This window comes from Lepisosteus platostomus, chromosome 22, assembly GCF_059453375.1.
Source record: "Lepisosteus platostomus isolate fLepPlt1 chromosome 22, fLepPlt1.hap1, whole genome shotgun sequence".
Classification (NCBI taxonomy): Eukaryota; Metazoa; Chordata; class Actinopteri; order Semionotiformes; family Lepisosteidae; genus Lepisosteus; species Lepisosteus platostomus.
The window spans coordinates 12,131,761-12,148,532 of record NC_142632.1 but is presented as its reverse complement, the minus strand read 5'-3'; the positions used below and the strand labels follow the sequence as shown (position 1 = coordinate 12,148,532).

The 16,772-nt window shown below is 45.9% G+C and overlaps 1 protein-coding gene across 3 annotated transcripts; it reads right to left on the bottom strand.

The window, feature by feature from the left end:
- Positions 1-1,814: 1,814 nt before the first annotated feature.
- Positions 1,815-15,790, bottom strand: ccdc92ba (coiled-coil domain containing 92Ba). 3 transcript variants are annotated; one of them, XM_088615880.1, is made up of 4 exons: positions 15,189-15,790; positions 12,711-12,857; positions 9,763-9,810; positions 1,815-6,849 (listed from the first exon to the last, which is right to left on the bottom strand). In XM_088615880.1, the coding sequence occupies exons 2-4, from the start codon at positions 12,838-12,840 to the stop codon at positions 6,188-6,190; spliced, it is 840 nt and encodes a 279-aa protein (XP_088472006.1). In that variant the 5' UTR covers positions 12,841-12,857; positions 15,189-15,790; the 3' UTR covers positions 1,815-6,187. The 3 variants fall into 3 exon arrangements, with proteins under 3 accessions (XP_088472006.1, XP_088472005.1, XP_088472007.1); XM_088615879.1 differs by having other exon boundaries at positions 12,711-12,865; positions 15,189-15,786; XM_088615881.1 differs by lacking the exons at positions 9,763-9,810; positions 12,711-12,857; positions 15,189-15,790 and adding an exon at positions 7,815-7,921.
- Between the last annotated feature and the right edge of the window lie 982 nt (positions 15,791-16,772).

Below are 16,772 nucleotides of genomic sequence, written 5' to 3'. Positions count from 1 at the left end.
TAAAGCCTCTTCAAACAGTCATCGGATGTTGTCTTATCCCAAAGGCACAGATAAGTGCTTTGCGTCCTCCCCACTGAGAGCTGGTGTTGTGTGGGGACCGGACTGGCGCACTCTGGCTGCCGTCGAATCACCCAGATGGGGGGTGCACTGGTGGTGGTGGAGGGGATCCCCATTACCTGTAAAGAGCTTTGAGTGGAGTGTCCAGAAAAGCGCTACTTAAGTGTAAGGATTATTATACGCTGCACGTATATCTTTGCAAGTTTGAATCCCTAGATTATAACTACGTTTGTCGCTCTAAATTTATGCCAGTAGTCACATACCCCGCCCTCAGCCTACACAAACCTGGAAAAGGTCACTACTGAAAGGCAATTCTGCCATGATGACTGTTTGCAAGGCAGATTCCGATGAACCAACGTGTAGATTGATTACCTGAATTCCTCCCATGTTGTTCTCCGCTCAAAACTCCATTTTAGCACGTTTCTGGGGTTTACTGTTAACTAGTATTTTCCATCTTAGAAGTGTTTTTTGGAGCAGGAAATTCGATTAGATTTGGACTGAGCTAGGGTAAGAATGACCATAATGCTCTGAGCAAAAATGATTTTATTGCTATGTTTGATTAGATTAAAAGGGCATGAGATGTACATGGATCTTTTCTTATGAAACTTTGCTTGAGCCCTTTTTTGGGGGATATTAGTTATATCTAATAGATCGTAGTTCTATAAAAAACAAAAGTCCTCAGAAAAAGTCAAGGTATGATCAAAATACCACTGACGCTTACATTATCCCTGATAAAACACACATATTACTTTAGAATATCTATCTGTAGCCCTACAACTGCCCCACTTCCAAAATAAATTGTATGTCGATCATCATTTGGGTACTATAAGGTTTTATTAACCCTATATCTATAATATCTATTACATATGACATAAGAGTACCAGTACAAATTATCTAGTATTTAGGTTCAGCTCATTAAACATGTGGTCAAGGACTTTCTAGTTTGTCAGGTTAGTAGCTGTGCACAAACGTTTTAACCCATAGATGGAACATGCTTCTTGACAGTAGCTTGAGAAAAAAACTGTACCACCTACCGTTCAGTACAGGTATTACCATGCTGGAATAGGGAAAACTCCAGGTACTGTATTCCTGCCTGCTTAGGGCAATGCATATCACAGAAGTGAGAAAGTGAGTACTCAAGTGTACCTGTTGGCTCATTTATACCACAAATGAGTAGGTGGGTGGAGAGACACACAGCTGAGCATGGTTACAGTCTAAAGTAGTGCAATACATGCAGGGAGCCTGAGCCAAATTTAGAGACTTTTCTCTTCTATGTGAAAACAAAGAAAATTGAATTTACTGTGCCTGTATACTCACAGTTTTAAGTAATGAAATACTCAGTATCTACGTACTGTACTAATTATTCATTTCATTCTCTGGCAGTTATCATGTTTACACATAAAAAAGATGGCTGTGGATAATGAGGTTAAATCTATCCATCTTCTGTTTTCCTGCTCTTTATGTGCTGATGGTTAGGAGAACACAGTATATACAGTATTCCTCTATCCTGTAGCCCAATCTCTCAAAACCTTCAGAAATGCACTGCTACAGAGAGTCTTTCATCACATACCCATGAATAACATATCAACGATCCAGAAGATCTCAAATACTACTGTCTTCCAGCTCAGCAAGATGGCTGAATGAGATCTGCCGCAGGGTGTGTCACTGTATAACATGCGAAAAAAAAAACCTTGTCCTCCCTGAAAGTGCAAACTGGACGTTAGTAGCAATCAGGGCCTTGAGCGGGATTAGTCAAGATTCTGAAGTTTATTAAAATAAGGTTACAGCTATAAGCTCTATGTAAAGCATCCACAGTCTGTGCGGTAACACAGGAGTTAGGAAAGTCTCAGCAGAACAGGGTGTACTGTACTCTTATGGGACTCCAGCAGAGCTCCAGGGAGGAAGGTATATATATATACTGCATACATCATGTACCAAGAGGGAGTGCTATCAATTATTGCTAGGAAAAGTCAAACAGTACAAAATAAGGTGTGAAAAAAACAGAGCGCAAGTCCTTTGTATTCCAAATATCTCTTATTAAAACAAAGCCCCCAGCCACCCTCTTCGCCTTCTTAACTTTCCATGTCCTAATTGCTCAGCATAGAAGAGCTGCTTGCCCAAAAGATGTGATCACTGTTTTAATCCTGATTAGGTCACGAATCGTGTGTCTGTTTTAGGGATTCGGAGACTGCACTAGATCCGTTAAAACCAGTTCCCCATGCTGCTCAGTTCTTAAGCTGGTGTTTCTTGTTATGGAATATTTTGATCACTGGGCTCACATCCATAGAATACTCTCTGAAGGGGTGAACTGCTCAGCAGTTCCAATAACCCTCAGCCCAGAGGCCTATCATGGGTCACAGGCTTGATCCTGGATGCCAAGCCAGACCTTCGTACATTCTCAGCACACAAGGACTCTACTGCAATTTTGTAAAAGGGAAGGAGAAGGTGCTTTCCAATAAGTTCCAATAAGACCAAAGAAAAAGTGATTATTTCCTTGTTTTTTTGACTGAGAAAAGACTTACACACTGATCTCAAGGAGGCAATTTGGGAGCAAAAGAGTGGTTCACATCACTTGCACAGTCTGTTGTATCCTTAATTTCTCACCATGCGTCCCACTGTCCTACTGCACGCGTTCTGTGTGGCGAGCCTTCAGTCACTGCCTAGCTCATCTACAGCTACTGAGCAAGAACTGCAGCAAAATAAGGGGCTTCTAACCTTGAAAGACAGGACATGATGTGGAAAGCATTTGAACGCTGCCATGCTGAAGACTTTATACCCATCCCAACTTGAACACTGCAAAGTGATCCCTATTTACAACACTCTCATGCCATCCTGTTTCTCCCTGCTTTGCAGGCGGTTGCACACCAGGTGCAGAAAGTCATGCCCATACAGAGGAGTCAGCGTTTCCCTTTGTATATACTCTTTACAAGGGCAATGTTCGCAGCTTGTATTCCACAAAGTAAGAAACATCACAAAGTGTCAGAGAGTGGCTCTCATGCTGTCCTTGGAGTCCTGAGCTGCCCATTTGAGAAGGGCACAGCTCGAGGGGAACTGGAGAGAGGGCCTGCACCTCCAGTGGGACGGTGCAACGCAGACTGGCTTCCCAAACGTGATTCCTGGAGATCCACTGCGAGATTCGCCCGCTCATCAGCAGTGTACTGAAACAGTTATTGAGAGTGGCCAATCATTTCTGCTGAAATAAACAAGGATCTTCTAGAACGCATGTGACAGGATAAATGTGACAAAGGAAATGAATCAAGAGGAATGTGCAGGTGATGTTAACCCTTTGAGTGGCTTCTTCTAAAGCAGCTTACTGTCGTTTACACACTATTGTGGACCTGAAATAAAGCACATCAAGGGGGTTTATTAACTGAGGGCTTTCCTCCAGAGTAAAGGTGACCTCCCATTTCTAGAAGTGCAGGAACGCATCCCCAGCGTTCTGAAAGCAAAACGATGGAAACAGCATGTAAGAGCCTACAGGATGTATTTGACACTCAAATTCAAGACCTGTTGCTGGTGCACTGTGTGCTTCCAGGTCTCAGAACTGAGATGGTGCTCTGACCAACGGAGCTTAAAGCATGGTCTTTAACAGGATGGGTTTAAGTCTTTAGTGGAAAAGACATACGATCCATGTCTTAAAGGAATTTAAAAGTCTGTTAATATGAAATCCAATTTATCTATGTCATCCATAATGTCCATAGAACTCCAGATTTTTAAAGTCTGATACTAATCATACATTGAAAATATTGTTTGTACAGGTTTGATTTATGAACTGTGTTGTGTATCTTTGCACAATTCATCTTTCAATCCTATTCCACAAGGGGCTAGTGCTCTCAGAGAAGCCACCAGTGCAATATTTTACTTCACCATTAGGTGGAAGTGTTGTTTTTTTCCCTGCTCTGCAGGATGAACATGAACAAACGAGACAGAAGTGGCTAAGGGCGTGGCGGTTTAGCACTCGCGACTTGCGCTAGGCGATATGCACAGCAGTCTTAACGCCCTGCCCGTGGCAGAAGTCCAGCTCTAGTTGAAATGGCTAAATGGCACAAAAAAGTTGCACCTACATTTTTACACCCGCGTTTTGTCACTGTGCATCGCTTTTGTTTCTGTATAACCAGAAGGCGTCCGCACGGCTGGGTTACAAAATACTCTCGCGATGTCCAGTGTTGTCATTACCTGGTTTCACTGTTTGTGCTTTAAAGGAGATGCTGCTCACTGCCGCTGTGATCCCGTTTCAAACAATCGTTCACTTAACATAAAAATAAGATCTTGCAGGTGAAATATAAACGTACAAAACATTCCTTATTTTTTTTCTAATGAACTCCAATAGCTTTAAAAGACAGCTTTAAGGAATACTTATATTTGAATACCCTTCTAAGTCTCTAACAACCAAAACCATTAAATAAATAACTATTATAGCACTTGTCCTTTAATATCATTTTCGTACAATATTTATATTAATCGGTTTTTTTTTCCTTTTAAGTGTCTTAGATATCGCATGTTTATTTTAAGTGTAATGTTAAAATTCTACAGCACGGCTTCTGCACATCGACGGCCTAACGATTTAGACACCATGTACAAATACTGTTCTCTGCCAGCCATTTTCGTTCTTTCAAAGCCTGTCGCAGTTCTTCTTTGGCCCAGCAGGGGGTGCTTGAGAGCGCCAGTCCCGCTCGGTGAGCTGAGCTACTTGAGTGAGTGAACTTACAGAGAAGGGTGGGCTGCAGCTCAGGGCGAAACGCCCCTCCCAGGGTTTGCAGCGTGTGTGTGGTCTGTGCACACGGGCGGGACGCCACCAGAACTGCTGGACAGGGCAAGGCTCGGGTGCCTGCTCAGCACAGGGTGGAACATTGTAAGGGCTGGCCCTGATTTTTTCCTCCCTGTAAACTGGGGGATAGCCTGACCTCTAAACTCCAAGGGTGTGGAGGAAACCACCAGCGCTTTTGATGACGAGACAGTACGACATACCAAAAAATCCCGTATTCTGCCGGCCCAACAGATGTTGCTGTCATTGTGAAGGCAGACTCTGGCACTTGCCTAGCAACCCTGTTCAAGCTCTGCCTGTCCTGTTTGCGCTCGGTTCCTGCCTCGGGTATTCTTGGGGTTCGGGAAGGAAAACCAGCAGGTTTGGGGGGTCCTCAGGATTGAGGAAGTGATCAGCAAGCTTCCCTCTAGCGCAGCGACCCGGATCCCTAATGGACAAACGGCTCAATCGGTCTTAATTAGGAGGAGGTCCGGAACGCCTGGTTTAGTCAGTCTCCTGCCAAGAAGATCCACCGATCGGCACAGCACTAACCACACTGAGGAGCTGGCACCTCCGTCTGCCTGCCGCTCAGCACTTCATCCACAAATGACACTTAGCCTGTCCGTTTGCCACGTCCCACCACCCTTTCAAAAGACGGGGGGAGGCAACGAGAGGTGGGAGAGGTGGAGGCCAGTGGAGTGGGGTTTATCCGAGCCCTGGAAATGAAATCTCCCAGATCCAGAATGGCAGAGAGTTTTGGACCTTGAGAATCTAGGCGGGCGAGTTGCATATATAAATCAGTCACTATATTGCTGTGAAGAAAAGAGCTCCAGGAGATGAGGAATTGTCACCCGTTTGCTGCCAGTATTCGAAAAGACAAGTACATGAGGCAGAGTTGGACCTTTCCACAGGCTGTCGATTGCTCTCGGGACAACTCCCAAGGAAGCCCTAGTGGAACAGGACGTTGTTTTAAAGACAGGGGTGGGCGTGGCACGGGGCCACCCTGCACACAACACTAGAGATTGCCAGGCTGGGGGCCATGCACTCTTGATCTGTTGGCTGTAGGGCACAGATTCTCTGCTTGCTTGCAGTATATAATAAACCTATGTAGGGGGCCGGGGTGACAATCAGGAACGCAAGCCTCTAAATAACATCAACAAATGAAAATGAAAACCTTATAACAGTGTGCATCCCAGTATCAGGGAGGATCTTTCCACAGGATGACCTTCACACCCCTAGCTGCTAGAAGGTTATTACAAGCAGGGATCCCGTTTCAAGTACGGTGATGATGAAGATAAAAGGGGCAAACTGGCTTCCATTAACAGAATTATAATTATTATTATAATGATGATGATGATGATAGGCCTGAGCTGGGGCACAGTGCCGCTACTCTTCCTCCTGCTCAGAATTGGCAGCTGCGGGGGCGGCAGTCTCACGCGGACGCGCTCCGGCCTCCTGCTGGTCGCCCTCGCCCGCCCGGCCCGCGCCACGCTGTCTCTGAGCGGGGGCGCCGTGTGGCCGCGGCCTGGGCCTGTGACGGCGCGGGTAGAGGAAGAGAGCGGGGTCGGGCATGGCGGTGGGCTCCTCCGGGCCCGTCACCCTCTCCCGCGGCACGCACTCCCTGGCCCTCTCGGCGCGGAGGTGGTGCGCCGCCGCCCTGTAGCTGCGCCGTTTGGGCTTGCCGGCCGCGGCGGGGGGCGGCGGGGGCGGCGGGGGCAGGAGGGGCTGCCGCTCCGAGCCCCTGGGACCATGGCGGTGCTGCTGGTGCAGTTTCTGCCGAGCGGCGTGCAGCTGGAAGGAGAGGTAGGCCGCGGCCTCCGTCTGTTTCTGGAGCTCGGTGTTCAGCACGGTGATCCTATGGCTCCTGTGCTTCAGCTCCTCCAGGAAGCGGCGCTCCTTGTCTTTCAGGCTGGCCCGCAGCGCCTCCACCAGCGCCCCCTTGTGGCTCAGTTCCTTGCGCAGCTCCCCCAAGCTGTGCTGCTGCTCATTGAGACGGATCTCCGCCTGCCGGCATCTCTCCATCAACAGCTCCTCTTCCTCCTCCAGGTCTGTAAGAGGAAGACGAGACCGTACTGGTATCAGCCTGAGCTGCTACATAGATCTGATTATTACAGTCCACCCCCCCCCCCCCCCCCACTGGGACTTATACAGGAGTCTGCTGCTCCCCTGACAGCTCCCACACTTTTGCACATCTCTAACAGCTCAGCAGTCACTCCACACATTCAGTTGTCTTTTTCTCCAAAAAGACAGCCGATCTTTATCTGCATTCTCTGCAATTTCTTTACCCAGCAAATATCGGGTAACGTGAATCTAATCTTCGGATCTGTGGAAAAAAAAGCCTGCTTCAACAACTTTAAAGTGGTGCATGCATTTATTTTCACACCTGAGTCTTGGGCTAAGAATCTACGGCTGATGATCAGGAGAGCTCAGAGGCCAGACAGCGGACCAGGCGGCTCAGACAGATTGCAGAAAGAGATTAAAAAGCCCAGCACAGTTCCTCCAATCCCAGTACTGGGACAGCTGCTGTAAGACCAATGGAATGTACCCTCACTATGGGAATGGCTCTGATCACACTGTGATCTGTGAGGCTATTTAGATTATATCCCCGTATTTTATTCATTCACAACTTGCATTTATTTAGCACTCTTCAACCCCAAGAAACAAGCACTCCAACTCTGAAGTGCAGCACCCAGCCTGGTGATGTGCAACAGTTATTCTGCTCCAGCAGATCCGGTGGAAAAGTGAGAGATGCAATCATCAATTGATCTTTAATAAACGAGACGCCAGGACTACAGTGTAACAGCTCATCCAGAGGACGGCACGACTGCACTGTGGCGTCACTGTCTTGGAGGAAATCAAAGCCATCGATTGCCAGACAATGGCAGGCAGGTCCAGCAGCAAGGGATGTCCAGTCGCAAGCCCTGCAGCTAAAAGAGCTCATTTCACCTGTATATTTCCTTTCCCCGCAGGTGCATCGTGAATATAATGATCAAAACGACTGGTTTCCTCTTACAGACAGATGCTCCCTGTGTCCCAGGAACCACACCCTCTCTGTCCATTTCATACCCTCTGATCAGCCCTGGGTGAGATCATCTGTTAAAAATAGAAGGCACTGTGCAATCTGACCTTCAGCACTCTCTCTCCCTCTGCTGACTACAAACACGCCGCAATTCAACCCCCCTCTGGAGCAGGAGAGGTGAGTGTGAGACACAGAGGAACAAAGAGGGAAAGATCAATTGCTGGGGTAGGAGAGGCCTGTGCAGGGACAGAAACGCAGGACGTCTTCAGCCAGCATCTCTTCTCTTCTCTCTCTCCTGCCTGCTACACTCTCTCCCCAGCTCCCTGTGTGCCAGTAATGAAGAGCCAGAAAGCACAATTAAGGTCGGATTTTCATTAACTACCAGTTTAAACAGAGGAACGTGCCCTCTGCTGACACCTCGAGAGCATAAGAAAGGCAGAAGTTTTCCAACGTTGCTCCACTGTACGTGGAAAGCATCTTAATACAGACATGTATAACTGATACGATACGTTAATAGATAGGATTCCTTATTAAAGATTAGCACAGTCGATCTGTATGCTTCTCCCCCATTTGCAGTCTGCAGATGCTTTGCTCCAGTGTGGTTCTCATTGTATAGTCTGCATCCTACTGCATACTTTAGCGGGATTTCCCTTTAACACTCTGCACTCTGCAGTGCCCTTATCAGGGTACACGATGGGAGGTGTTGTTTTATTAGGGGATATACAGCAGCACCCCAGCATCTTATTTTTCAAAGGCTGACCACGTCAGGGGCCTGGGCGCCCTGAACAGACCGAACTTCGATGAGACCCCAGGCCCTGCAATTTCTTTGCTCAGCGTTTAAATATTAATGCTTCTCATCCGCACCCTACTGCAGAAGAAGGGGGTGAACTCCGGAGAGAAAGCAGGCGCTCCCTGGCTTGTGGATGAGAGACTGACCCTCTGAGGGATCTCCCATGGATCTCAGAGAGGATGACAGGAAGACTAGGGCTCTGTGCAATCATTAGACAGAGGCCCCTGAGGAAAAGGAGAGACCACTCATAATGGGGCTATATGCAGTCAGCAGCATCTCCTTTAATCCTCTTTTCCATGATATGATCCCTTGGCCAGCACCTCCATGGACACTCAAAACAGCTGTGCAGTCGATACTAAGTATTATGTTGATAATGTCACATGGCTCGTCTGACACACCATTGCTCTGTGATCTAAAGCAGCGCTGTCCAACGTTTCTCAAGCCGTGGGCCACTGAAAAAATGTTCACGAGCCCAAGGACCGCACTGCCCATCTAACCCAGTTTGGTTCAGCACAGCCCACTGTGAGCTACAGGGTGTGTTGTAAGGCAACCCTCTGAAGTCTGGAGAATGTCCTGTTTAACACCACAGACTTGAAATTAAGGCTTATCATTTCTTTGGCTTTTAAAAAATAAATTCCCTGGAATTCTTGAATGATTGATTTTGATATGTATATTATTTCAATTAGGATTCATTGTGAGCCAGGACTCTCAATCCTGGTCTCTCATTTCCAGTGCTATGGGAGCTGTGAGGCTGGCTGATGTTTCAGAACTATTAAACCACAGATATGCATGATCACAGTACTCTTGTATGAGATACCCAGCCCCACTGCTGTTCTAGTTACAAATACGTTTAGATTTGATGGATGGCGGTAATGCAGTTTTCTTTTCATGTCACAGCTGATGCATGGGATGGGTCTGAACGTAAACAGAAAGGAAAGCAACTGAAATACTTGTAAGTACAGCATTTTCCAAACAAACAACTGTGCTTTCATCCCTGAAATGATCTCCTTGGGGGTTTTAGTAAAACAACGACCCAACAGTTCTTGGATGGGGAATTTTGTTTTCCAAAAACAGCTGCATAAATGAAAGAACACAAGAACAACGTTCCTGGTACACGGGAGTAGGAGGAGCAATGTGTGGCTACAGCATTACCTGCTTGAGTTCTTCCAGGAGGCTTCACATTCACTTCACAGGTCAGCTCTAGGGATCAAGCAAACATGACAAGAAAATGATCAAGATCCAAGGCAGACTACTTCTGTCTCCGCAAACGTCTGTATCTAACTGAATGCTTTCTCGGTCTTGCTTTTTAGCTGCAGCCTGCATCACGCTCATTTTGCTGTTTCTCTCTCCCTCACTGCATGCTGTCGTTGTTCTGTTTCTCTCATCCTAATTAGATATTTAAACCAGCACGCTAACCATTAAGATAATGGAGGAGGCACAGACTGAAGCCTGTGTGAACTGTTATACTTCAGTATGTTGTTTCTTCTCAAATGCAGGGTGATCATATGGCTGCTTGTTCAGTGAAACAGGATTTGAAAACTGCCCTTAGTTTGCAAATTCAGCTTTTCATATTTACCCAGATGAAAAACGGTGCTTATCTGTATGCAATAAACATGTAAAAGTGATCAGCCCATGTTTTCACATGAAACCTAATGTGAAATGATGCTTTTTAAGCAAATCAGTAGCATTGCTCATTTGTTCACATGGCGTGATCATGGTCAGAAATATTGAACAGCTGATAAACAATCCAGGTTAACTAAAATCAAAAGTGTTTCGATGAACACAAAGTCAAATGGTCACCCGACTCATTCTCATTGCGAAAGTTCAGATACTGTACATTGCTGAAAGAATACAATCACAATGTAAGCAGAAATATGAACAACAACACATGCACAGTGCAGTTAATGTGCCTGCATAAAGCACAAGGAGCCTATAGTGACATAAGAGCTCACTTGCTCCTATCTGGGATATGCCATTACTCAGCTGTAGCAGTGATGTAGTATAGGCTAGCAGTCCTAGCAAGGCTGGGTGGGTTGGAGCTGACAAGTTATTTTGGGCTCTTTCACTCAACAGCTTACTGGGCACTTGTGCAGACTTATTAAATCCAGTATTCTTCCCCATCCTTGCAAATTTATGAAGACTAAGCGTGTAAAAGAAAATAGACATTGTGCTGTTGATCAGTACTAATTGTAGCTAAAAATCTCTTTAAAGTATTGGGTGATAAACATTCTGTTTATTTTACTACGTTTAACCCAACACAGGCAAATTCAATTATAAAAACATCCTGATACAATCCTTCAGCACAGTTTAATGCAATTTGCCCCTTTAATCAAATGAATACTTTCAGATCTGTGGCTCACAGCTGACACTGTATCCATGATGCTCCAGCAGGCAGGTTTGGAAAAGGTTTGCTTCTGATTGTGCTCTGCTCAAATTAGTCTTCATCGACAAAAACACAACCGCCCCACATACCTTTCTCGTTCTCTACTGCACCAGCTCAGCAGATTTTTAAAGATAAGTCCAATTAATGACCAGCATACCAAATGACTTGAAAATAAAAAAAAAAATCTCTGACTGCCAGTAAATTATTGACCCACCACGTTCTTTCAGGAATCCCTGTAACGATCTGTGAATTTAAAGCACACTGCAAGCTGGAGGCCAGCACAGAACAGGCAGTGCTTTCAGAATCCAGGTATTGAAAACTCTGTTAGATGAGGATGCACATTACAAACTTCTCTCCAAATTAAAGAGAACAGATTTAAAAAACTTCAACACTTCCACACAAATTTAAATTCCAATAAAAAAAAATGGTCTTTTTTTCCAAACTTGGCGCGGTCAGCTCACAGCAATTCAAAGGGTCATCATCTAGTTCCATTTTCCCCCAGACTGTGCGTTATATTTGGAAGGAATCTCACTGATACCTCACTGCAGGAGGTTTGATTTAGAATCGCCAATTATTGTAAACCCCCCAGGTTTAGAACAGCCTGCATCCCGGAACCCAGTGACATCACACAGGGAAGAATGAGGAAGTGTAGGCAGACTCCTCTGCCCGGTGCTCCTCTTGGCACATGTCCGGCATCACAGCTCCATACCCAGAGGCTCAGCTCCAGTCGCACCTGGGAACCTGCATGGGGTGCTGTGTTCCTGACAGCTGGGTGAATCCTGGCTGACCAATCCCACCCTCAGGGGTGCTCAGCCAACTGGGAACCCCAGTCACAGTAGGGTAGTGACATGACTCAGCCTCGGACCCATGAGCATAGAGCTCAGCCTGTGCTTGGGCCATCACCTTTGGGTTAAAACAGCTGCAGGCTCTCTCTCTGTGCCAGACTGAGCAGGGCCTGAGGACACAGGAGCCTGCTGGTCTCCAGTGCAGTGAAGGACAGCTTAGGCCTCCCTTCCAGTTTTCAGGGATGCTCCACCCAACCCCCTCGTGGTGTCATATCCCTGAGTCTGTGGATCCGTCTGTCAGACGGCTGCATTTCCACTCTCAGCCGCTGCCAGTCATGTATCTGGGGCCCGCACAGCGTGTGGTGCTAACAGGACGCCCACTGGCCAATGGTACGAGGCTGCACAGTAAAAACCCTTTTATCTTGTCTGCACACTCTTTTCACATCAAATAAAATGCAGAGGCACACATCCCCAGATCACCGCCTCTCTGTACAGCCAGCTGGGCGCATAAATACCTCTCCACTGCAACCCCCACACGATGGTACTAATCTCTCATCAATATGGTGCTTTAATTCTGTTTGACACAAGGCTTTGTCTTCAAGCAGCTCTGTGCCTACAGACTCCTCTCACTGTCACCAAAGGATTTCTCTGAGCTTTTGTCTGGATGGTGTGGGACAGCAAAGTGATGCGTTTATGCTACGGTGCACATTATTAATGAGGCATGCAATGAGTCAAACAGTATTCCGTGTGCGTGTAAGGTCCAGACTGCAGAGTCAATATTGTACTTTTAAAAGTACTGCAGAAGTTTCATGAATTGGAGCTACCTCAGCGGTCAGTTTTCCCAATATTCTGGGTTCGGTGGGGAATCAATGCATACATTCAAATTTCCATTCGTCTTTTATTTATTCTGAAAAAAAAAGGCAGTCACCAACCTGTACAGCGCTTCTGCAGAGACAGGATTTCCAGGTGCAGGCCGTGTAGCAGGGCCAGCTGCTCCTGCCTCAGAAAGACGATGTTCCTCTCCACACTCTCCACCTGGCGCGCCAGGGAGCTCGTCTCCATGGCAACCGGGGCTGGGCCTGTCGGGCTGGCAGAACCCAAGTGTCAGCGTCCGCCCTCACACGGGCCGGGCACAACGCAAGCCCTCCCACCCTCGTGAGGCGTCGATCCCTCGAGCGCCGCATCAGCCCAGAAAGTACAAGAAATCTGCCATTTAACCCTTCTCCACCGCCCCACATGTCCCAACCTGATCTAGCCCTCTCCCGAGATCATTAAACCTTCAAAGCAACTACTCCACTGGTCTGCTCATTGCCAGCAGACACATTACTAAGCTGTGATCTCAGTAGCTGACGCAGGTCGGCCTGTTAAGCAGCAGCATGATTCTAGCCATTAATAAAAAGCATTTAAAAATCCCATTTAATCTGATTTAATAGGGCTTTAAACCTCGAATTCTGATATCATCCTGGGAAGACGTCATTTCTAAACCACTTCTCCAAGCAGAGATTCTCATTAAGGCTTACTTCATTTTGTAAGTGAGTGGGATTTCTTATGAAGAACTTACATAACAAGTTGGTATCAATTTCCACTTCACTGGGAAGTGGGTGCTAATTTCTGCTTTGCTTTGGTCATATCCTGCAGTGCCGCACTGAGGAGAACAGCATGGCTACACTCTCAAGAGCTCCTCAGTTCTTTCACCATTTTATTCACTCAGGCTCAATACAGTAAAAGCAAGAGTGCAAACTCTGGGTTCCTACCAGTACTGATGGGGGGAGCTATGTGTTGTACCCTTCAGACAAGCACTGAATTGGGGAGTCTAGACCTGGAGTCCCCACCCCTGCTGTTGGGGATCCCCACACAAGCTGACGTTCATTCCAGCTCTGCTCTCAGTGACACAATCGAACCTTAATTGACCCAATAACAGGCTTCATTTGAACTCATCCATCGACACATCTTGGAGATCTACCTTGTAGCTGTCCGAAGTAACATATGGTTTCCAGCTTCTGAGCAGAAAAAAACTAAATTTCAAAAAGTTCCCAACAAGCAACTCACTAGCTCAATTAAGGATTCAACTGAGTCAAGAGGACCCGAAAGAAACTGGACTGGTCTGGTCTGGACAGAGAACCTCCCTGGACAGATAGGACCCCTAAATGAAATCTCAAAAATCAGTGCCGCTCAGACAGACAAATAAAATATCTGCATTTGTTACTTCTTTCTGTGTCTGTGAGCCCCTACGGTATGCTTTGTGCTGTTCTCTTTTGTCTGTTGATTTTTTAAAATGTGTATTTTAAAGAATTGCGTTATAAAAATGTGCGTGATGATTATCATACACAATGTGTGTTTTTTTTACTTAGGGGCGGCTGTGATGCGATCAAAAGAAGCCCCGCAGAAGAAGTGCACTCGGATTCAATGGTCAGGCTCTGGTGTTAATGTGATTTCTGGTGCGGCCAGTCGAATCCCAGTTAAGGACCTGTAGATTCACTCCAGCCTAACGCTGCGCCCCAGAATCCAACGAGCCCCTGCAAACAGTTAAGCAGCGGAGTGGAGGAGGGGCGGGACAGTCTACAGAGTATTCCTGCGCAGTTGAATAGCTCGGGTCCCTGAGGACTGGGCTGGAGACAACGAGATTCACAAGCGTAGTCTAACCCACCGGAGGACTTCCCTTAGCGACTGGAATGCAGTGGTACCGTTACCGGGTGTTTACCCGTGTAAGAACCGGTTGGCGTTGGTAGACTGGGTTCAATTACTTTGTTTTACTATATAGATTTCTGTAAAAAGAAATTTCTGTTTTTCAGGGAGAAACTCAAAGGTTAAGATACTGCTGCGCTTTTATGCATATTGGTTAACGTTTTCATTCACTGATCTTAAAGTAGCTGCTAAATTTCAAAGACAACACGAGACAAAATTTTTCAGTGTTCAATTAAAGCAATCTAAAACAGTTTCGTGTTTCATCCTAGTTGTAAATGGTTCACTCTTGCGTTTTATTGTGAGAAACAACACAATCTGAATTGACTGCTGCTTTAAAATGAAGCGATCTTGACACTTAACCACAAATACAAACGCTCTCATCTTCTTGAATTTATGAGGGACTAGAGGTGGATAAAGTACGTTTTAAAATCATTGCAAGGTGAAAATGTGCATTTACACATTGTAGTTTCAGCACTCCAACTGCGATGATTATGTAAATGTTCTTTACAAGAACCCCATTAACTAAAAGTATGATAACTCATAAACAGTATTGTCCTCATTTGTAAACTCCGCGAATAATCAATTGTTTAATTGTTACCAAAGGTTTTACTGGCAAGCATACAGCTATGAAACAAACAGTAGTGACAACACTAGCTAAAAAATGAAACTACAGAAAGCCATTGCTAATATGCGCAGTATTAAGCAGATTGCACTGCGACTCTTACCTGGCCAAAAACGAGAAGCGCAGATATATTTCAGAACGTCAGGATGCTTGGCTTCAAAGATATATCCTTTTGCCCGAAGAGCACTGCGTTTTCCACTGTCTTCCCGGGCACCCAGAGAGTTCGAGGGTATTTCGTTTAAAATAGGGGAACATTGCACGAATAGTTTATTTAAAAATAGCAGCAATACGGGAAGAGAAGAGAATTAGAAAGATCAATACCCCATCTCTCCGGAGTTCGTGTATTGCGCAACTTGCGCACTGTGCGAGGAAGCTAGCAGTGGTAAAATGTGGCAGTCGACACCTCCGGAATTGTTGCGTTAGTGAACATATTGCCCCTCGCGTCGTGTCGTATTTAGTCTTAAGCCTCCCCGAAGCGTTGTGCATTCGGCTGAAAATAAAATACAAAATGATCACGCTGTCCCCCGCCAGACTAAAACGACGACTCTTCGGAGAGTAAAAACATTCACCTTCCGACTCGGCAGATGAAGGATACTGTAGGCGTGGGATAAACACAGACCATCGTGACCGGAACAGGCGACATGATCACATCGGAGAAATGAAGCTGATTCGCAGAGCAGCTATTGCCCTCCCTATGAGTCCGGGGCGATGTCTACCCTGTCCCAATCAATCAATACACTACGAGGAACCCAATCGAAAGTCACTTCTGTCACCTTGCACTAGATGGGCGGTTGTGATAGAGGTTCTTGAACCAAATACCACTGACATGTGGGAGCTAACAGCGAGTGCAGGAGTATCTTGGTCTCCAGCCTCGTAACTCCTCCATTTACGGTGGCCTTGCATGGTTTCAACATCGATGTGGGGTGATTTGTTGCCTTCCCGGACGTGGGGATTTTTAGATAATGATTTCAGAGCATTATTCCGATTGTCATCGTGGTCGCCCAGTGTTTGGGCCATCTGGAAGCGGTAAGTTAGTCTCGGTCAGCGGGGATGTATGATTGGAAAGAATCAGAACTCAGCCTGCTATTTTCCAAACGAGCAGTATAAAGTCTATAGTCGCCATCACGAAATGAGGGAAAGCGTAGACCCGATTGTTTTGTATTTACGTGAAGCCGTGTGTGTATGTATAAACCCGACCGAGCACCACTGTTGATAGTAGACATCACGGATGCTCTCTTACAAGAAGGTCCTGTATTGCGGAGGATGCGGAGGATTCCAAAACATTTAGCAGAAACATACTAAATTTCAGCTCCTTTTCTCCTGACGTGTAACTGCTGCAAGTTCATTTAGTCAATAATTCTACACGTTTTTGCACCTGGGAGTGTTGTGTTTAGTTGTTACACTGACATTTCTCTGTAGAAGTATAAAAAAATCTTCAATTAATTTAAGATGGACATGGATCTATTTGTATAATGTACACGGAGTCGATTTGAACAGAAAGATTAATACTCTCAAAATGCGTTTAATGTCTGTGACGTAATGTTACTATTAGGTTAATTTTACTGTTATATTATTTTTATATAAAAATCCGAAACTTAATTCCAGTATATTTTCCGGGACAATAATGCGTCTCGATTGATAATTAACAACTCGCGCAGACTTAGCTGTCCAATTTACTTTCCCAGTA

Coding starts and splice junctions, on each gene's coding strand:
- ccdc92ba (XM_088615880.1), bottom strand. CDS start 12,840: ATGGAGACGAGCTCCCTGGCGCGCCAGGTGGAGAGTGTGGAGAGGAAC. Junction 9,811..12,710: donor TCTGCAGAAGCGCTGTACAG/GTTGGTGACTGC, acceptor CTTGATCCCTAG/AGCTGACCTGTGAAGTGAAT. Junction 6,850..9,762: donor TCCTGGAAGAACTCAAGCAG/GTAATGCTGTAG, acceptor TTCCTCTTACAG/ACCTGGAGGAGGAAGAGGAG.